Source organism: Canis lupus, chromosome 32 (assembly GCF_003254725.2).
Source record: "Canis lupus dingo isolate Sandy chromosome 32, ASM325472v2, whole genome shotgun sequence".
NCBI classification, from domain to species: domain Eukaryota; kingdom Metazoa; phylum Chordata; class Mammalia; order Carnivora; family Canidae; genus Canis; species Canis lupus.
Genome location: NC_064274.1, coordinates 13,919,970 through 13,942,997, shown reverse-complemented (window position 1 = coordinate 13,942,997; position 23,028 = coordinate 13,919,970). Strand labels below are relative to the sequence as shown.

Below are 23,028 nucleotides of genomic sequence, written 5' to 3'. Positions count from 1 at the left end.
TTCCCCTTTGGCCTGGGCAATGAAGGAGTCAAGAAAACTTTGTATTAAAATTGTGAAGGAAATACGGACACTCAGAGAATAGATTTAGGACTAGTGACACTTATAAATGGGCTAAGAATAAAAAATTTTGAATCGTTTTGTCTAGTTGGGGATCCTGGGTAGATATCCAAGTGGAGATAATGAGCAGGCATTTGTGTATATGAGTCTGGAATCAGATCTGGGATATAGGTCAAATGGTTTGGAGACATCAGTTCAGAGATGGTATGAGATCAACCAGGGAGTGAGTGTCTAAAGCAAAGAAAGTCAGCAGAGCAGGGGCCTGTGACCTAAGACAATATAATAATTCCATCTTCACATATTAGTATCATTTGAGCTCAATCTCTAAAAGTTTCTTGCCTCAAGTTAAAACTGCCCCTTAATATCTGAAAAATGATTCACTAGGAATCAGAGTATCTTCTTTTAAAAAAAATATATGTATTACTTATGCTGATCCAGATGTAGCTTAATACATTACTTTAGGCTCACATTTATCTAAACCCCTAAAAGCGATCTAGATAAGGTTAGAGGAAACAGATTCTTCTCCTATGAATTCAGAAGATAATAATTTCCTTAAATCCCAAGGTAAAATGAGGAATAAATTACTCCACAGAAACAATGGAGTCAACTGCAACTATAGAAAGAACTAGAGACTATTAGGTTTATTTAAAATTATTTTTCATAGTATATATTAATAGAAATTTTGATAATAAGCTCTTCTATGATACTGAATTATCTAATTAAAAAAACTCTTTGAGTGGTTGGTCTTAAAGATACTCTGATCTAGTCCCCATCTTAACCCATTAATTCAGGTGACAGACAATTGCATATAGTTCAAGGTGTAATATTAAGTATAGCATAGTAGCTTCAAGCATGGGTTTTGAAATCACTCTGGCTCTGCCATTTATTAGAGATGTATTAGAAATATGAAAGACTCTAGACTCAGTTTCTTTTTCTGAAAAATGGACTTAAAATACCTCATCTAATTTGTGGAGTTTTCCCTGAGAAAAATATATGTAAACATTTAAAATCTGTCCAGCCCATTAGAAGCACTCAATAAATTAAAGCCTGTACTATAATTACATTTTAGATAAACTACGAGTTTAAAGAGACTTTGTGGTTTAGCAGAGCAACATTCTAAACATAACTTCTGAGCAAACATTTGAACATGCCCCATTTTAAAATTATACTAGAGTTTTTACTGTGTTTATAACTTGTAATGCTGTCTTAAATTTTGTCTTATACTTTTTAATTAAAAAAATGCTGGGTTATCTGCCTCATAAATGTTGAAGTCTAAAATATAAATATAGACAATAATGCTTTGTTATTCAGAAAGAGGCATACATGGCTTAAAATGAATTCAACAATAATAAAAAATATATATAACCTCAATTTAGAAAGCAAATTACTCAAAATGAATATATTATTTAAAAATGGCAACACCTAGCAAAAAACTGAAAATACAATCTCGTAAGTCAATAATCCAGTAAGACAAATTCAAATACTTTAACAACTATTTAATATCCTGCTAACGACCATTAATCTTTGTATATATTTTTCATTGGTTCCTTAATTGCTATTTATATTAATGTTTCTGTATTTTTTTTTCCCCTCAAGGAGCTCTTGAGAAGAATGTAAACACCATATGTTACATAGTGTTAGGACAAAATTATAATTACTTACTCAAGTCAACAGGTAATTTAAATCTGAGTAAGTATAAAGCTATATTAAAGGCAGCTGCTAACAGTTAAACTGTTTTTACCACATGAAAATGTATTAAATTATGTAGCTAATAACCTAATTATACAACATGAATATAATGAAAAACAGAATTTTGTGTACATTAATAAATCTCATTCTATAGTTGTCACTAAAGCTTTAAAACTAACTTATAAGAATGAAAGTAATGATATTAAACCATGTGGTTTATGGAAATGTGTCTCACTCTTTTATATGTGTACTTTGTATTCATCTCTCAGAGAGAATTTTGAACATGTGAATCTTTCTCTACACTTATCTGAGTTTATGTACACATTTTTTAGAACTTCACTGAAGCTTTCATCAAATCTTTGCAAGCACTAAATTGGATAATGTTAAGACAAGTCAGTTCCAGAATATTTACCATTATATAGAAATGATTATTCATGAAGTTCTGATTCTTTCCTAATCGCTTTATTAAGACATATTTCGAAGAAAAGACAATTCCAATTTTTTTAAAACTAGCTCTCTCCTTAAGCATTAATGAATATAGTCTGTTACAAAGAAGAAAGTTAAAATTCATAAAGCTAACCACTATTTGATTCTGTCACACTAAGTAAACATAAGCTTTTACCCTTTACCAATATTCACACAAAGTCAAATATTTATTATTTGTTACATTTTATAATCACGTGTGTAGTATTCAGCTTAGTTTTAACACAGACTTCAAGTGCCTTTAAAAAATGAATATGAAGGGCAGCCTGGCTGGCTTAGCGGTTTAGCGCCGCCTTCAGCCCAGTGCGTGATCCTGGAGATCCGGGATAGAGTTCCACGTCGGGCTCTGTGCATGGAGCCTGCTTCTCCCTCTACCTGTGTCTCTGCCTCTCCCTCTCTCTCTCTCCCTCTCTCTCTCTCTGTGTGTGTCTCTCATAAATAAATAAATAAAATATTAAAAAATGAATATGAAGACTCTGTCTATATGGAGATACATATACATATAACTAAATGTGTATATAACTATATATTTTTTAAACAGAAAATAGAAAACAATAAATTTTTAAGATCCATTGTAAAATATAAACATTTTGAGAGTAGACAGAAAAAAACAAACTGGAAAGCAGACAAGAGACAAGTAATCTGAAATCTGAGCCAGTCATGCACAACCCCATTCCTAAACAACCCTACCATTATTATGGGACCATGGGTACAGCTATATACCTGTGAAAGTGGGAATGAAGATGGATCTGGAAACCAGAGGACTGGTTGTCCTTCCATCCCTAGCAAAAGCTACAAGTTTACTGTCTTTAGAAAGAATATTAGATGGATCAAAGTAACTTCAGGTACAATTTTGTAAGGCATCACCCTACTGAAAACAAGTAGATTAAAGTGAATAGACATTTTTCCAAAGAAGACATACAGATAACCAACAGGTTCATGAAAAGCTGCTCAGTATCATTAATCATCAGGGAACTGCAGCTCAAAACCACAATGGGATATCACATCACACCTGTTAGAATGGCTATTATCAAAAAGATAAAAAAATAACAAATGTTGGTGAGGATGTAAGGAACTCTTGCACACTATTGCTGGGTATGTAAATTGGTATAGTTACTGTGGAAAAGAGTATGGAGTTTCCTAAACAAAATTAAAAACAGAGCTACCATATGATCCAGCAAGTCCACTTCTGGGTATTTATCCCCTCACCCCAGATGAAAACACTAAATCAAAAATATATATGCACTCCCATGTTCATTGCAGCACTATTTACAATACCCAAGATACAGAAACAACCAAAGTCCATCAATGGATGAATGGATAAAGAAGTTATAAATATATATATATATATATATATATATAACACATATATATATATAACACACATATATATGTGTGTTATATATATAAGCACATATATGTATTTATGGGGGAGAGACATGTATGTATGTATACACACATGTAATGGAGTATTATTCAGCCATAAAAAATAATGAAATCTTTCATTTGTGACAACATGGATGGATACCAAGTGTATTATGCTAAGTGAAATAAGTTAGACAGAGAAAGGCAAATTTTGTATGGTCTATCTTGTATATGGAATCTCAAAAAAAAAAAAAAACAAATAAAAACAAAAAATCCCAAAAAACTAATAAGCTCATAGATACAGTGGACAGATGAGTGGTTGCCAGAGGCAGGGGGTGATGGGTGAGAGAAATGGGTGAAGGGAGTATAAAGTTTAAAATAAAAGAAAATAATGTATTCAATGTCAATTTTTTTTTTAAAAGGAACATTAGATAAATTTTATATTCATGATCTTGCCTAACCCTTCTCAGACAACCTTAACCTCCCTAATCATAAAGTACCTCAAATCAGACACACCATGCTAATTCTCAAATTCTCATTTTCTTTATCTCTTAAAAAAAAAAATACCTACATTTTGAAACCTGAAAACTCCATGTCCCATTCTCTTTTCCTATTTGTGTTCTTGGTCTGGCAGCATATCCTATCCTTTCCAGGAAGGAATCTTTCCTGGAATTTTATCCCTGTGTATCCAAGAACTAGGTGCTCACCTTCCCAGAAATTTGGTAATTTATCAAATTAAAATTCCTCCTGTTTAAACTGGTAAAGCAAATTATATTCTTGAATCTATGAAAACTGACCAATATTCCATGTGGCGTTCGATCCAAAGATGATTAAAAATTATTAGGTCTCTTAATAAAAGAAATTAATAATCTTAGTAGGATTATGATTTCAATAAATGCCAAATCTAAAGAACTGACAGATGCTTTCTTACATCTTTTCTCCCTTCCTTTGCCTTTCCTTCTGTTTCCTTTCTCTCTTCACTTTCCATCTTTTCTCTCCTTTTCTCTGTATTTCTACCTATATTTCTATAGGTTATATAAAACCAACAGTCAGAATCATGTCTAAAATAAAAACACTGTAGACCTTTTGTGGTATAGTAGTTAAAGCCCATTTTCAGATTTAAAACAAAACAAAACAAAACAAAAAAAACCTGAGTTACAGTTCCAGCTGAGCTATTTACCAACACTATGTCCTCAATTCAGGTTCTTAACTGCTCTAAGCTTCGATTTCTTTATTTGTAAGATGACACAATAACCATGTTTACTGAGGATTAATACTCTAAAGAAGTAGACAGCATTCAAGATTTCCACTTTGGAGAAATGAGTCTATATCCTAAAATTTCTAGCATTTGGCAATGAAAAATGTCAGGAAAGGTACTATTTAAAAATGGGGTGCCTGGGTGGGTCAGTCTGTTAACTATCTGTCTTCAGCTCAAGTCATGACCCAGGGTCCTAGGACTGAGCCCCACATAAAACTACCTGCTCAGTGAGGAGCCTGTTTCTCCCTCTCCCTCTGCTGCTCCTCCTGCTTGTGCTTGCTCTCTCTTTGTCAAATAAATAAACACCTTTAAAAATAATCCAAATAGGCTGTTGGCAGGAATGCAGTTGTCTTTTAGACATTGGTTATCAGAGAAATATCAGCAATGCAGAAGCCACATTTTTCAGGAGACGAGATGAGATCTTGACCAACAAAGGGAATTGAATACTGAATTCCCTAGCATCAAGTTAGTCTCATCATAAATAATCTTTACATAGGGATTGGTCCAGCTATGTTTAGAGTTGTACAGAGAAAGATGATAACCTACAGAAAATTTAATAACCTGATACTACATGTATAGCTTGATAGGCTTTGTTAGGGATTTCAGGCTATCAATGGTCACTTTAATAAAATGATTAACTTTATTTTAATAGGATGAAAGACTTGAGAAGAAATTTGGTCTTAATCAAACATCTTCTATTGGAAAAGATAGTAAATAAATTAGAATCATGCAGTGTGAGAAAGATTTGACAGGCCACTGATGGTTTTTAAGATGGAAGGAAGTAATGAGCCAAGGAATGTAGACAAACTCTAGAATCTCAAAAGAGCAAGTAAATGCACCAGCCCCTAGAGCTTCTAGAAAGAATTCCGCCAACACTGACTTTAGTCCTGGGAGACCTAGTTCTGATTTCTGACTTCCAGAGCTATAACATACTAAATGTGCGTTATTTTAAGCCATCACATTTGTGGCAACTTGTTATAGCAGCAATATGAAACCAATACGCTAACTACAACTTTTAAAGATATAATCATTAGATAAATATACATGAATGGATCTCTTATATTTTTGATAGCCTAGATAACCTGCAAACTCTATTGTTTCAATATGAATATAAGCAGTTTTCATCCTATTTGGGGCATGTATAGATGTAGGTAATCAGTGATACTGGATGATACGAAAATTATTATTTCTTATAATTTATATTTGATTAGTTTCCTTTGATAGTCTAGGGATTGACAAATTTCAAATAAAGTTCAGGACTCATTCTTTGGGAATTCAGCTCAAGAAACATTATGAACATTTCTTTTTCTTGCATCTTACTATTTACTCAACTTGCTATGGTCTGATATTTGTGTCCCTCTAAATTTCATATGTTGAAATCCTAACACACTAACTGGATAGTATCAGGAGGCGGGATGTTTGGGAGGTGTTTAGGTCATAAGGCCAGAGTCCTCATGAGTGCAAAGTATTACCTGATTAAAGAGTTCCCAGAGAGCTCACTTGCCCCTTCTACATGTAAGGTTATAGAGAGAAGACAAAAAGATGGCTGTCTAAGAAGTGGGTCTTCATCAGTCATTAAATCTGCTGGTGATTTGATCCTGGACTTCTCAATCTCCACAACTGTGAGAAATAAATTTCGGTTGTTTATAAGCTTCCTAGTTTGTGGTAATTTGTTAAAGCATCACAAACAGCGCAAGATACAACTCTTGCTTACTTTTTGTACTTCAATGCCTATAGAGTAGTCTAAGTTCTTTACAAAACACACAATGGCCTTCACACCAAACAACTTTGTCCTTACCACATAGGAAACACACCACTGAATATTTAGACCCTCATGGCCTAGCTTGGGACCTTAGCTCTTCTCCTTTGGCTCAGATCTCATGACACTTCCCTTTTCTCAATTCCATCTTTATACTTTTGAAATACTTTGCACTTCTCCAGACTGTATCTCTCTACAACAAGCATTATGATTTACTGTAGCTTTCTATAATCAGAATAAAATATTTCTCCCAATACCTTTACATAAGCTTTACACATAGCAGGGACTCAATAAATGTTAATTAATTGCTCTGAATGACTCACCACATTCAACAATGTAGCACAAATAGTGATAGATGACAAAACCAGTGACACATAATATCGCCAAGTGACTAAGGCCCATAAGAAAGAGCAAGAAAAGAGAAGGAGAGAAATGGCTAACGTTAATAAGAAGATAGACCACTGTCAGCTTTATTCCTGTGGGCATTACTACCAGAAATTATGACCAATCTCTCTTTATCATGGCACAGCAACTGGCATTGCTCCATTCTTCTACTTGGATCTGTTGCCAAAGGTTCTATTGCCTCACAGAGACACTTAAGGGAGAAAAGTGAGCTTAATTCCTCTACCCTTAATTATGCTTTGACAACTCTGTTCAGATTTTTAAAAACTTTCAGGATCAAATACTGCTGCCAAAGTCTTTCTTGTTAGGCAGAGCCTAACTACTCTAAATTAATCTCTATTCTTAATAAGAAATATATGCAGTAAAATTCTAATATAACAGGTTTAGCCAACTTCATAATTGTTTGTCACAACTCCTGACATAAAGGCTTCCTATCAGAATTACCAGAGTAAAACAGATTACCTGCAGAAAAGGACATGTCTACTACAGAGAGAAGCTGACTATTGATAATATAATGCAGGAACTTAAAGCAGACAATTTTCTTAGGTAAGAATCTGACACCAACAGTACTCAGAATATTCAAATTCTATCCACCTTCACAATTATTTGTATTAGGCTGTTAATTAGAGTCTAATACATCCATCTGGCAATTGTCTACCTTCCAATTTTCTGTGCTATGAACCAGCCACTATTCAAGAGTATAAAAGTAAGTTTCTGTGCAAACACATTACACTTTTCCTTACCTCTTTGGAATGCATTTTAAAGTGATGTTAATAAATTCCTCTACATTATCTTCATTATAACAAGAGTAAATAGAATTTTCTGATTTTTCATAATTATCCAACTTTAAATTTGTGCCAATATTTTTCCTACACAATTACTAGGCATAATAGAATTTATCAAAATTATGTGCGGTGTGAAAACTGCACTGAAGAAATGCTCAATTTGTGACACAAAAACTTCAGAACAGAGTATTTGCTTATTTTACTTTTTCAATTGTACCTGTCATTATGGCTATTTAATACCTCTGTATCATATAATTAAAACAATGGATGACCAATGTCTTAAAAAACATTTTATTATTTATATTCTCTAATCTTACGTAGTTAGAGAAAATACAACCATTTCTAAATGATTTGATAGATGATAGAATTCATTGCACTTTATCCATGGACAACTTATTTTACAGTTGCAGCTGCACAATGATATCACTCAACTTCTAAAATTTGTTTGTTAAAGAAGTAGACAATTCCAAAATAGAACAGATGAAAGTTACTGCTAGATAAACTAAATTCATGATGAGTCAACTTTTGATAGCTTCTCATATTCACAGTCCATCTCAAATGGACATATTAATAATGAATCATAGTCTTTGAATTGTACCCTGATTGCTAATTTCTTAACTAAGGAAAAATATGTTACAGTACACTTCACGGTTACAAGTAAACTCTGAAACAATGCTAGAGATTAGATTTAAAAACAACGAAGGTGGGTGTTTATGATCCGGAATGTATATGAAATGGTAACATTTAGAGTAAGAAATAAACACTGCATGTGCTATACATGAGATTAGTTGCTTAAATTATCATTGATAATGATGTCATCATCTTAAGTGTTTACCTTCGGCCCATTCTGAATCTGATATCTGCAGTAGATGTTAAAAGAGATCTTGTTCTTATAGGTGTGCACAGCAATGATTGCTGCCTCTTCTATTATTTCATATTAAAGTTTTCTACACGCTGAGGACGAATAGGTGTTGAAGAACACAGCACGGACCACATATTGATTTCAACTGCTTCTAAATAAAATTGTCCTGGCATCTTGCTGGCAGATAGAACATATGTTTCACTGAGGTAGATCCCCAAACCAAAGCTGAAGTCATAATGACTCAGCTTCTTAAAAGTTATTTTTTTCAAGAAATATAAAGTTGCTTTTATTTTTCAAGTTTTCAAGAATTTTATTGGCTTTAGGATTTTCCTACAGTAGTTCAACATTTTGTCTTTATGTGCAAATGAACCCAGAAATAGCTTTCCACATTCTGTGCCTGGATTTTACCTATCTTGCCATGTTCTGTGTCTGTAACTCTAAATTCAGGATTTTCCTATAAAATCCCTACTCTTGCAAGTCATGAAAGCCAATCCAAATCTATGTATCTTGTAGTTTTGGGGGGTTCTGTTTAAGTCGGCTGTAGAGAAAGTGGATCCCAGAACTCCATTTTCCAAGGTAACTTTTGACAGATGCTCAGTAATTCTTGTCCACTAAACATGTCAAAGAGACTCTGACTAGAGAAAGCAGAATACAGCCCAATGTTCTGAAAGAAGACTGAAATAAGCTTTGTAACAAAGACAGTCTTCTATAGTACCACTTGTAGAACTCAAAAACTCTAAGGCACCAACCTATGCAACAATAAAAAAAAAACTCAGTGAGATTTAAATTTAAGGAATAAAATGGATGTGTGAGTTGGAGCTGGGGTGAGAGGTATGCCATGATTTTAACATGTATTAATATGGACAAATTCTATATCTTGCACATGTCTTCCTGAAATCATCTGGACAATGTGTGAGAAGGATCTGGACAGTAACACAATACTATGCAACATCAAAGTATTTGCTTATTTTTCCCATTATTTTTTTTTCTCTGAGGCTTAATATGCCTGGGAGATACTGCATATCTTTTAACACAAATTAGACAAAATTTGTTTTGGCTTTAATTTATGTAAAAATAATTTTATTTATCAGAATATAAAATTATGGTTTTTCTTGCTAGTAGAGCATTCATCATATATTAGTAATGCAATCTAAAAAAGTCAAATAATAGGTATACTATTCATTTAAAATTTATTTTGACAGACCTAAAGGAAGAAAGTTTGCATAAAATATACTTGTATAGTATATTTGTATAACATAATATAGAAAGAATTGTTTGGTAGCTGTTATTTCAATTCAAATTCTACTGTTGGTATTTATAATTGGGGATTTAGCAAACTAATTTTTTAAAGCCACAATTCTTTGATATTCTCAACCTAAGATTTTAAGGACTATAAATTAATTCAAATATGGTGACATTTAAGTGAAGTTCCCAAACTTAAGGGAAATTAAAATAGCAGTGGAAAATATATTCAAATAAGTACATTGATGAATATACATAAACATAAGGAAATCTATTTCCTCCTACACTCCCTCAAACCAAAACTCCTTATATCTGACTGAGAATTTAGTAGAGCTGAACACTGATTAAGAAAAGACTATCACACAGCATTTTTATTCAGTGTAGTTGATTAAAGATTGCTGCAAACTTTTGTCATTCCTCTCTGGAAAACGGTATTGAGTTTCCTCAAGAAGTTAAAAATAGAACTATCCTATGATCCAGCAATAACACTACTAGGTATTTACCCAAAGAATATAAAAACACTAATTTAAAGGAATACATGCATCCCTATGTTTATAGCAGCATTATTTAGCATTATATAGCCAAGATATGGAAATAGCTCAAGAGTCTATCAATTAATGAATGTATAAAGAAGACGTGGTACATATACACAATGTAATATTACTCAGCCACAAGAAAAGAATGAAATCTTGCCATTTACCATGACATGGATGGAGTTAAAGAGTATAATGCTAAGTGAAATAAGCCAGTCAGATAAAGACTGTAAGATTTCACTCATATGTGGAAATAAAGAAACAAAACAAATGAGCAAAGGGGAAAAGAGAGAGAGAGAGAGAGAGAGAGAGAGAGACCGAGAAACATATTCTTAATTATAGAGAACAAACCAATGATTACTAGGGGTGAGGTGAGTGATGGGTTGGGTTAAATAGGTGATGCAGATTAAGAAGGTCACTTGTGATGAACACCTGGTGATATATGGAATTGTTGAATCACTGTAACATAACACTATGTTGCCTAACAGGAATTAAAATGATTTCTTTCAGAACTGTGAGAAAATACTTTTATTTTTATTTTATTTTTTTAGCCACCTACCCGTGGTATTTCATTATGGCAGCCCTGGCAAACTAATACGCTACCTGTAGAATGACTTGCTTTCAAGGTTGGCCACTGATTGACTTTTGAGAATCTGACTGGTAGCTGGTGCCTTACACTCATATCAAACTTTCCATAAATAATAAGAGTGGCTGTTGTATACCTGAAACTAATATAACTGTATGTCAATTATGCTTCAATAATTAAAAAAGGTTATAATAAGAGTGGCTCACTGTGCCTAAGCAATTTGTATAAACAATATTGTTAATGCTGAACACTTGACTTCTTTCTAGGAGTTTGGAATTTCTGTCTACTCTAGTTACAACAGCGTTCCTCTGAATCTTTGGGTATTGCTAATGGGCTTTAATGGGTGGACGTATCACATACATTGTTGGGAGAAGAGTACATGTGTTCCTTATTACTACATACTGAATTCTGTGAGTCCTTCTAATACGTATCTGAATGCTGAAGTTATTTCAGGGACCACTAACACTATGTGACTGCTTAACCAACAGAAAGATGTGGAGGTGAAGCTGTATATATTTACATCTTTTCCATAATTGGCCTGGCAGCTTCCACTTCTTGGAACATCCAAAATGGGGAAGCCAGATGTCTTGTAACAAACCTAATCACTTCAAGATACTGTGAGAAAATGCTGCCAGGAAATTCAAGCTAGTCCAAAAGGAGTCATCTTGGGTATCTACTCTACTTCAGCCTTCAGATAACTCCATTCTCCACCTACTTCTTACTGTACCCACTTGTAAAACCTCAAATGAGAACTGTCTACATAAGTTTAGTCAACCTAGAGAACCATAAACAGCAATAAGAAATTATTGTTTGGGGCACCTGGATGACACAGTTGGTTAAGCACTCAACTCAGATTGTGATCTCAGAGTTGTGGGATTGAGCCCTTCAATGGGCTCTGTGTTCGGTGTGGAGTCTGCTTAAGATTCTCTCTCTGTTGGGCAGCCTGGGTGGGTCAGCAGTTTAGAGCAGCCTTCAGCACAGGGCCTGATCCTGGAGACCCTGGATCGAGTCCCATGTCAGGCTTCCTGCATGGACACTGCTTCTGTCTCTGCTTCTCTCTCTCTCTCTCTTTCTCTGTGCGTGTGTGTGTGTCTCATGAATAAATAAAAAAATCTTTTTTAAAAAAGAGTTCTTATGTCTTAAAAAAAAAAAAAAGATTCTCTCTCTGTCTCCCTCTGTCCCTCCCCATTCCACCCCCTGCTTCTGTGCTCTCATTTTCTAATAAATAAGTAAATCTAAAATATATATATATATATATATAGTTTTAGGCTGCCAAGTTTTAAAATGCTTTATTACAAAGAAACTGATAACTGAAACAATCATTTTATTTTTAAGTCTTCAAAAATAATTGCTGAAATATACATATTATTAATAATAAATCCCTCTTAAAATTTAGTACTATTAGGAAAACACTTAGTGCCATTTTGCATTTAAACATATTATCATATCATAAACATATTCCTTAAATATATAATCAGTGTGATTTTATATTAAAAATTCATCAGCTGTCCTTTGGGGGAAAAATTCCTGCTTATTTCTTCCAAGCATAAGGAATCCTGTTTCTGTCCCATTGTCATTGGTCTATTAGAATCCACCTCAAATTATTAATCAAATCTAGCTGCACTTGTATGGTTTTCAGTTATGTGGAAGAAAAATAGATTACCAGAAATTACCATTCCCTGTAAGACTGAATATTAACCATAGCAACAGGGACATTATTTGCCATCTCTCCTTTAGTCTCTCATTACTACTAAGAAAATTAAGCCAAACCAACAAATACTTCATTAATCTCTATATTATGATACACCTACTTATTTGCAACATCAGAAAGATAGCAAAAGAAATAAAAAAGGGGGGGGGCATTGAGAACATTAAAATCAGAAATAATCTTCAACACTGATCTTTTTTAAAAATTTTTTTTAAATTTTTATTTATTTATGATAGTCACAGAGAGAGAAAGAGAGAGAGAGGCAGAGACACAGGCAGAGGGAGAAGCAGGCTCCATGCACAGGGAGCCCGACGTGGGATTCGATCCCGGGTCTCCAGGATCGTGCCCTGGGCCAAAGGCAGGCGCCAAACCGCTGCACCACCCAGGGATCCCCTTTTAATTTTTTTTTAATTTTTATTTATTTATGCTGATCTTTTTTGATATCCCCTATATAATCCATTAAAAAATCCTGCAGATTCATATTTAAAATGCGTCCAAAATCCCACCAATGTTTACCCTCTTAACTTTTACCCTTCCAGTTTAAGCTGCCATCATCTCTCACCTGTAGGAGTCTTATGCCTTTTTCTACTCTGTCTCCAAACTCAGAGTAATACTTTTAAAATAAAGTCTATCTATGCCATTTTTTCCCCAAACACTCTAATGGTCTCCCATCTCATGTAAAGCAAGATCTCAAGTCTTTCTTTGGCTTACAAGACTCTTCATGATCTGGTTTCTCTCTCCCCTGATCTCTTATTACTTGCCCCCTCAATCACTCTGCTCCAGCCACAGGGCACTCTGTTGATTCTGAAATGGACAAATGTTTACTCTATTGCTTTTGCACTTTTTCTCAACCCTCTTCCCATAGATGATTAGCCCACTCCCCTTTATTCATTATGATCTCTGCTAAAATTCCCCTTAATGAGAATGGCTTTCTTTGGCCATCTGTTTGAAACAATATCATACTTTAGGGTCACTTTCTATCTTCCAAACCCTGATTTATTCTTCATAATAGCGTCTATCATCTCTATCTGACATATATATTTGTTTATTGTCTACCTCTCCTCTCTAGAGCTCAAATACCATGAAGGCAGGATTTAGTATGGGTTGTTTAAAACACCAGTGCCTAGAATATTATCAAGTACAAATCAATAAATTGATTCACAATGAATGAATGACAGAACAAATGAATGAGTGAGTAGATGACACAGTAAAAAAAAATAACAAAAATGCAGAATACACCACTTGGGGTTATTTTTGAGACATGAAAAAAGTGATTTCCAGTAATAAGAGAGAGAATTAAATTCACTGAATGAGAAACAATAGCAATAAACACTCACACACAAAAAATTCCAACTCTATTCAAGGTCTACAACAGATGATGTTGCAGAAATCATACCACTATCTGACTTCTCTCTCCTGGAGTCTCCAAATGGGCTCTTTTCTGTTATATTGTGAGACAAAATGAAATGACAGTGTATACTGATGTCAGAATCAGTATACTGATGTTATATAAAGAACAAAATATCAACAGTGCTTCATTTACAGTGTGTTTTTTTTTCCAGTAGCTAATGTGACTGAACAATGTTCTTTCAGTGGAGCTTGAGTTTAGGAGGTACCAGGTTGAATCATAGGGAAGGTCTGGGAAATTAAAGAAAACATGCCACAGTGTATTCCTGATAAAAAGATACCATATGTCCTTATCAGATCTATTAATTATGTATTTCTTTTTTTCCAATAATGTTTTATTATATTCACCAGTTTTCCCTTAAGACAGATTCATTGTATTTACTCCTTCTCCCTCATAATTAATGAACAGTTCCATTAATTATATTTCCTACAAGGAATCTGATATATGACCTTATTTGAATACTCAAGGCAGAAAATAAATAGCATGACTTCTAGAAATGAATATTAAATATTCTTCTGTGAAGTAAAGGATTTATGTTTATTCTCACATTGGGAAATAAAGTACAAAGGATTAAGTGGAAATACTTCTGCTTCATGTTATTTATAACATACGGAACCTCTTGCCTTAACTTAGAGTTATCTGTTCTGCAAAACATAATAGTTAATACATATACTGGTACTGTGTTATTTGAGGCAATTTCTATTTATTAACTTGCTTAATGTTATAAAAACCCAATGAAGAAGAATTTGCTGCTGTTCCCATTTTATGGATGGGAAAATTATTACACCAAGTAATAGGGTCACAGTCATACAGGTAGAAACTCTCAGAATGAGATCTGTCCCCAACTAGGCTAAGATTGCTTCTAATGTTTTCAACTCTTCTGCTTTCTTAAAAATTGATATTGTTTTAAAGCAGAAGTAAGTAATCATTACAGAAACTATACACAAACAAATTTAAAGTATGAGGCATCCATATAGTTAATGGTTGATATGTGTGTATTTTCTGGGATTACTATTTTTTTCTATATACTATTTATATAACTGAGAGGAAACTATGTTTGTCACTAAGTTTTGAGTTTAGGCTCTATGATCAAACAGAATTAGCATCATTCCTTTCCCTAATATCCCAGCACTGCATGACAAGATTATTTTTTTTGAGAAATTAATTTATTTATTTCCACCTCTGTCCTTTGCTTCAATAAGGTGGCTCTGTGCTTCTTAAAGTGAGGTTTGTATCAGGTAAGAAAAATCTTCACAGTTCAGACAATTCCTTTCCTCTATTCTATTTCTAAAAAGTACACCGAGAAGATTATTTCCAGGCTCTGGTTGATTAAAGAAGAGAAGAATAATCTCCAAGGGAAACTAAAAAAAAGGGGGGAGGACTTCTTTAGTCTAGACTAAATAGTAATTTCTGAAGGTGAGAAAAAGGAGTCTAAGAACTTTGGATTTCACAAGGAGGGGAGACTCCAGAAATATCCCAGAACCACTCTGAGTCAGCTCCTAGGGAAGGTGGCTGGGCCTCCAACAGAGTGGCTCCATTTTGGATCTAGGCACTAGATGTCCAATCTCATTAGACACTCCAAGAGCCCTGGTATCACAGAAAAGCAGCATTCAGTGGGCCAGGAAAGGCAATGAGAAAACTACATTTGTTTATATTTAGATCTTGAAAATTGGTGAATGGAGGGTATTCTTTAATGCCTTTGTATACTCTTGAAGTAGGGTGTAAAGAAAAATAGAATTGAATTCATTTCCTGCTGTTGAATTTATCACAAGATAAGGATATAGGGGCAAGGTAGGATAATATCTTTTGCTAATATATCTAATCAAAGAAAAGATGATTTTTGGAGAAAAAGAGACTAAAATCTGGAGATCATGCTTCAATGAAGTGCAAATAAACTTTAAAATAGGGGATAAATATGATTGACCAAAAGAACATGCCCATAATAAAGGTTATTATTATGGAGAGGTCAAGAAACAATAAGCCAGCTTCAGCTTCCAGATTGTTAGTTCCAGGAATGGACTAAGGCTACTAATAACTGTGTATGTACAAATAAAAGTATTACTTATGAAAGAACAGTAATATTTGGTGACTCCAAGGCATTAGGTGTGGAATATCTACCTGACTGAGCCTAACATAGGGAGAAAGGAGGCTGGTTAGATTGGAAGTGATTAGATGGTTGAGAGAAATGAAGGAGAATAGCAGAGGGAAAAAAGAGTAGCATAGGGTGGAATGGGCACATCAAACTTAACAATGTCAACTTGTTTCAGTGTTATTCTATAAAAAAGAAACATAAACACTGTCATTAGCAGCCAAACGTTCTATTTTCTCTCCTTTCTTCTCAAACTCACAGATGACTAATCCTGAAATGTTATGATTCTATTATGATTATTTGATAAAATATTATTCCCACGCATGCAAAATTAGTATACCTTGGCCCTTCTGTAATGATGTTGTGGTAAGTAACATACCATTTGTGTAAGTCACTCCGAATGCTTTATTAAAAAAATAGAGATTATACATTTGCCTTTTGTTTGCAAATATGTGTCCATAACAATTGTGTGCCCAATTGTATGAACTTGGAATCCTGGAAAATTCTCAGAGCCAGGAATGTGACTGGGAAGTCTGTGAGTTTATGGTAGTATGTGTATAAAATTGTCCTTCATACCTCTTTTTCTATGAAGGGATACACTCAAATGCTTTCATGACCAGGCATGAATGCAATAGGCGATGATGAGAATAGTGGTGAATAAGGACCCTTACTCCTTATTTACATAAAAGCTCCTCATTTACATTTATGAAGTATAGCAGGAGTTTTACTTCAGAAATTCAAACTTTAATTTTTGACACTATTAAATACGATTGAGATGTTTCTATATATGATAAAAGAATACATGATATTCCTTTCACAAAAGAAGCAAATTAAGAGGCATTATAACTACAGTGGCTACCAACACTAATATTATGTATTATAAGTGCTTAGAAGTTTTAATTTCTTATAAAACCACTTACACACATTAACAGGGGAATAATATTGATCTCTTAGAAGCAGTCACAGAAACTAAAACAATTATATTTATATTAACTTTGTGTCAGCATATTTTGGAATATATCTGACCTTTTATTTTACCTCCATTAAAAAATACATTAATTTTGAAGGAGTATAGCCATTATCAATATATTAAAAAGAAAAAATGATTTCTAGTAATGCTTTGAGAATTCAATTAAAATCTTGTTAAAGATGTGATTCTTCTGTAAATTTTGTCCCATATACTATAAGACGTTACATGCAGTAACAGTAAACTTTAAAGTTTTAGTATTTTCTCCTTTATTGTAGAATAATAAAGACTTCTCAATAAATAACATAATCAGGATACTATTCAGTATTTAATAATTCTCTGATCTAAAATAACCTTTTAACAATTATTATTGGCTATCATTTTTTAAAGATTTATTTATTTTAGAGAGAAAGCGTGAGCAGAGGGAGGAGCAAAGAGAGAGGGGGAATTTCCAGCATACTCCTTGCTGAGCATGGAGCTCAACTTGGGGCTAGATCTCAGGACCCTGAGATCATGACCTGAACTGAAATCAAGAGTTGAATGCTTAACTGACTGAGTCACACAGGTGCCCCTTATTTATCATTAAGCAACAAAGCATCTATAAATAGAAGACAAAAGACACACAATGATATTCATAGCTTTCTATTATTCTCATTTTAACAATACAGCAAATTGAATATTTAGAAATCAATACCACCTACTGTTCTAGGTTTAAGCAGTATTAAGTAAGTTATAATCTTCATATGAAAAAGAAAAAGAAAAAACCACAATAATAAACAATTTTATGATAAAATTAAAAAATCATGAAAATCATAATGAATCCCCAAATGTACTTTTACCTATCTTTAAGCCAAATTAGACTGAAACTATTGCATGTAAGTACATCATCCCAACTTTCCAACTTTTTTTTTCCCTGAGATCTTAAGTATTGCCTTTATTTATAATAATTTTAATGAAATTTAAACATCCCTGGTACAAATACAATATAGCTGATTTATAAGCTTTGGTTTAAAGAGATACATCTAATCTTAAGCAGCAAAACAAGAAAATGACTTCTTACTTGTAATGTATCTAGTCTCCCAAGCTGAAGAATTCTACAAACCATACTGCTTGAATACTTATTTACATATTTACTTAAATATTTAAAAAATACAACCTGTTTGGGGGGAATGATTCCGTATTTCAGTTTTTATTTTGATCATTATTTGTAAAGATCACATAATTAATTAATTATGAGCTAGAGTCATCAATGAAAATGTAACCAGCTAATGAAAATGTAATCTCTCAATGAGGACTAAATAATTCTTCTTAAATTTATTACTTAAATTAAGATACAGAAGATATTCGAAAACTACTTCATGTGACATCAAACTATTACAAAGAAATTACTATTTCTTACATGCAAGGCACATGGGGTAGTCTTTTAAAGCATTACTTCTATTTCAAACTTTACTTTCATTTACCAACCAGAATGACAACAAAAACCACAACAAATATTTTACCATTTGAAATTAGTTACATATTAAGCAGCTCACCTTCTCATCTAAACCATGAATTATTTTAGATATTAAAGTATTTAATTATCCTAAAAATAGCTTAAATAATCATTTTTTGTTTATTTTTTACCTTGAAAGGCAATGGCTCTTCAGTAAGAGGACTAACAGGAAGTGAAGTGGTGCTACTTGCTGGGCTCATGTCTGCACTCTGCAACCAAAACACAATTGAATTAAAGAGATACATTTTGGTAGTTATTTCTTTTTATTCCTAATTTAGAATCAAATACTTCTTCTTAATATAAAAACAAGTAAATAAAATATGGATGTAGAAAAAGTCATATTATGTCATATACTGAATCATTCCTTATTTAGAAAGAGTTATCTGAATGATTAGTCTAATTATCACTTCTTACTGTACAATTCAAGTACATTTTATTAAAGACCATGATCATCTTTATAGTAGTGCAGTATTTAAAATTTTATTTGCTTACTTTAGACTTTTGCTTTTTTTTTAAAGTTATACTGTGTCTGTGAGGGTTCACTATGCTATTTCTATGTCTTTCAGACTGATTTTCAAGCACATCTTTAAAGTATTATTGACTTTTATTAGTGAAGATTTAAATAATTATATCCAGCTTTTATTCATTACAAAAGCTGTATCTGCCATTAATATAAAATTGCAAAATAAATATTAAATTTTTAAATTCCCATATTCCTAGCCTTTGATATTTTATAATCTTTCTTACATTCTGCCAAACAAAACAAAAAGAAATGTAAGAGTAAAGGATTTACACAAAAAGAGAATTACTGGAATTGCTAATGCTGTCCTTCTAGTCCTGTAAAAGTGTAAACAATTAAAACATTTTATTTTATTTTTTAATTAAAACATTTTAAATAAGATGATTAGCCTTAAAAAGGAAGAATGGATGAGATGGTTACCATTATTTTTTCTAAAAGCAAGAAAAAATACTAATAATAGGTGGCAACAGAAGTTATGTTACTATGTCCTTAACTCACTCTCTCAGAATAATTCTCCCTTTTAAGTAGATAAGCAAATAAAATACTGAAAAGAAAGCACAGCAACATTTTCCAGCTTGGTCAATAATTGTGCCTGCACTGAAATACAGAAAATTTTGCAGTGAAGCTTAAAGCAAAAGAATAGATTAATTTTGATTATGATAAGGGAATGATTAGACCAGTTTGGCTGATCTAAATGCCCAAAAAAAAACACATTCAAAGAATAGAAGTTGCAACTGTTATAATTCTTAGGTCTCTTTCCATTCATGAGATTATTTTCAATTCATTTGATTCAGGTGTACCATAAATTGGACATATTTTAAATATCCTTAAAGCAGAATTATTTCAGCAACAATGCATAACAGCCATAAACAGAGGAACCAACATACCCAGTACAATTTTTATGTAACATGTACTGCACCTACTTCTGAAATTGATGTAAGGGTGCACATTGACTAAAATTATCTAAAGGAGGAAATTAGGTAAAAACTGTGCAATAAGCTATTGAAGGAAGCAGAAAAACACATAGACTAGATAATTGAGGTAAATTAGCTACTGACTTAATTTCTAAATTTATTCAGAACTTCTTGTCCATTATCTGATCAAAATCAGGAAATATTCTGAACTTCCCCTGACTTCCACTATCTGATTATATGACATAATGGAGAAACAAAGGTTTTCTTAGAAGTAAATTTACCACAGGATTCTAAAATTTAAAAAAATGAGTGAAACTTCTTTTCCCCACACTAGAAAAACAAGCTTCCTGAGCTATTTGTTTTATGAGATTTCTTATGTGAAATTAAGCAGGTAATAGAACACAGTTCATATATAGTTGAATTATCTCATCTTTTTATGGAGAACTGATATTCTGCATAGCATATTAAAGTATCATGCCCTTAAAAATCATATATTCAGGAGACAGATGACATTAAGTTGTGAAAATTTAAAAGCCTGTATCATATTCTTGCAGATGAAGATTTTTGAACTTCCGTAAGAACAGAACCAAGATCAAGCTTCATGGTTAACTTCTTTTAAAGTTATCTCCCACAACTTCCCAGAAATAAATGTGTCATTCTAAGCACTGTTAAAAAGCAAACTGTGAAATTTCCATCATCTAACCTTGATTCTTCGAACGTCATTCTTATAGAAAACTGTGTTCCAGCTTTAACTCTCAAATCCATCTTATAGTACGACACTTTAATTCTATTGCTCTTAGGGAATTTTGAAAACATGTTTTAAAAAAACAAATTAATCTTATATGACATCCGATATACTGCACTTAATTAGTTATTAAAATGAAAATACATAGCAAAAATAGAAAAACCATATCTTAATTTTTAGCTCATTGTTTTTACATTTGCATTTCAGTGATCCAATTTGCTTACACTTTTTGATATCTGATACTACAGTAAATCCTTCACATATACATTTTATCCAACCTCATACTTTAATTAACTTATCCTTTCATTTAATGATAGCAAATTCAATGTAATTGCATATCTAAATACAGTTTAACAAAGTACTTCATAAGTTACATTTGAAGTTTTTAAAAGCTAACAGTTATGTTCTTTCACAATTTTCCTCATAAAATATTTGTTAGAATCATGGCTTCATCTGCTTTTGATATATTTCTGAGGTATGGCCAGTTCTCAATAATTTAAAAGTGACTATCTTTGGAATATAGACTTATTCTGTAAAATAAAATCATCCCAAGAAAAGGAATCTCCTCAATTCATGTAATATGCTTTGACTTTCTAACCCAGTAGCGACTGCACAAGATGTTCTTTACAGGTTATAAGAAGTCTATCCTAATTCCAACAAGTGTCTAAAAACCTGATTTTCTGGTTCTAAGTCCAATAGATGCCTGCTTCTTTCTAACATTAGGATGATTGAATAATTTGAACTTACTATCAAGACATAGAACATTTTCATCAAAATGTTCCCTCATTCTCCTTTGCATTCACATGCCACCCCCTTTCTGGTCCCAGGAAACACTGATATGCTGTATCACTATAGATTAGATCACTATAGATTAGTTTTGCCTTTCTTAGAATTTCACATAAATGGAAATGTACAGTGTACAATATGAACTCTTTTGTACCCATGACCTCAGCCAGAGGCCGAGACATAACTGACTGAGCTGGCCAGGTGACCCAAGAATGTTGATACTTTGAATGACATATCTTCTCTAAGCTTCTATTCCTTTTATTATTGAAAAATAAAATATGTGCTCATTGTAATAACCTTGACATAGTACTCTGTTTTCTTTTGACTTGAAGAAATGAATTCCTAACTGATTCACAAATCATGTATATTTGATACTATAGATGGATATAAAATTGTCAAGTTAGTCATTTATATAATATTATAATTAAAATTGTTTTGAAATATTCTTCATAAAATTCATAAATTAGGGAGTTACTTTTTAAAAATGTATTTTATCTTACTATTATTTTTAAGTGATCTGTACCCAATGAGGGGCTCAAATTTATGATCAAGAGTGGCAGCTCTACTGACTGAACCAGCCAGGTGCCCCAGAAGATGTATTTTCCCAATGATTTTCGGAGAAATATGCTGATTTTATTAAATAAAGTATTCCTTATTAATGTCCAATCCCTAGATACACATTTTTTCTAATAAAGGAACCCTGTCTCCTTGGAAAAATTACTCATTCCAGGGGTGGGTCAAATAATGTATTAGGTGATTCTAGACTATCTTGTTATTCCAGAAATTAAGAAAACGCTTAAAATATAAAAAGATGGGTATGAAAAGAGATAAAGAAGCCAATGTGAAAGAGCTCCCAATTGCCATCATTGGAACAATTTGAGCAACAAAATAAATAAACAGTATTGGAGTTATAATTCAAATGATAAAACAAAATTTTAAAAATCATCAATTCATATATAAATAAGGAACTGAATAAATACTTGGAGAGAAAAGACAAATCTATCTTACAGAAGAATTTCAAATAATTTATGTAGATACTCCCTCCTTCTCATCATGTGAAACTTAAACCTCATCTCCCAATCCCTAGACTGTGTTTTAGTCAGTTAATTCCAAAGAGTAGAATATGAAATAGGGAATGATAACTTTACAGTCATCAAACATTACCTCATCAAGTGATCAAGGTAAACACCATGTAGATAGTATGACATAAAATAAGAGGATACTTCACCTCTGTGGTCTTTCTCCCACCTCAGTCTAATTATGAGAAAAATATCAGACAAACTCAAATTGAGGGACACTGCAGAAAATCTAACAAGTAAAAGTCAAGGTCATCAAGGACAAGGGAAATCTGAGGACCAGATCATGATATTAGAAA

The 23,028-nt window shown here is 32.8% G+C and overlaps 1 protein-coding gene across 5 annotated transcripts in view; it reads right to left on the bottom strand.

Moving 5' to 3' along the window:
• Positions 1 to 23,028, bottom strand: part of CCSER1 (coiled-coil serine rich protein 1) — a 1,365,561-nt gene that overhangs the window by 791,994 nt on the left and 550,539 nt on the right. For all 5 annotated transcript variants that reach the window (XM_049104802.1, XM_049104801.1, XM_049104804.1 and 2 more), the window contains one exon: positions 18,820 to 18,897. In XM_049104802.1, the coding sequence (XP_048960759.1) occupies positions 18,820 to 18,897 (78 nt within the window). The remainder of the gene's footprint in view (positions 1 to 18,819; positions 18,898 to 23,028) is intronic.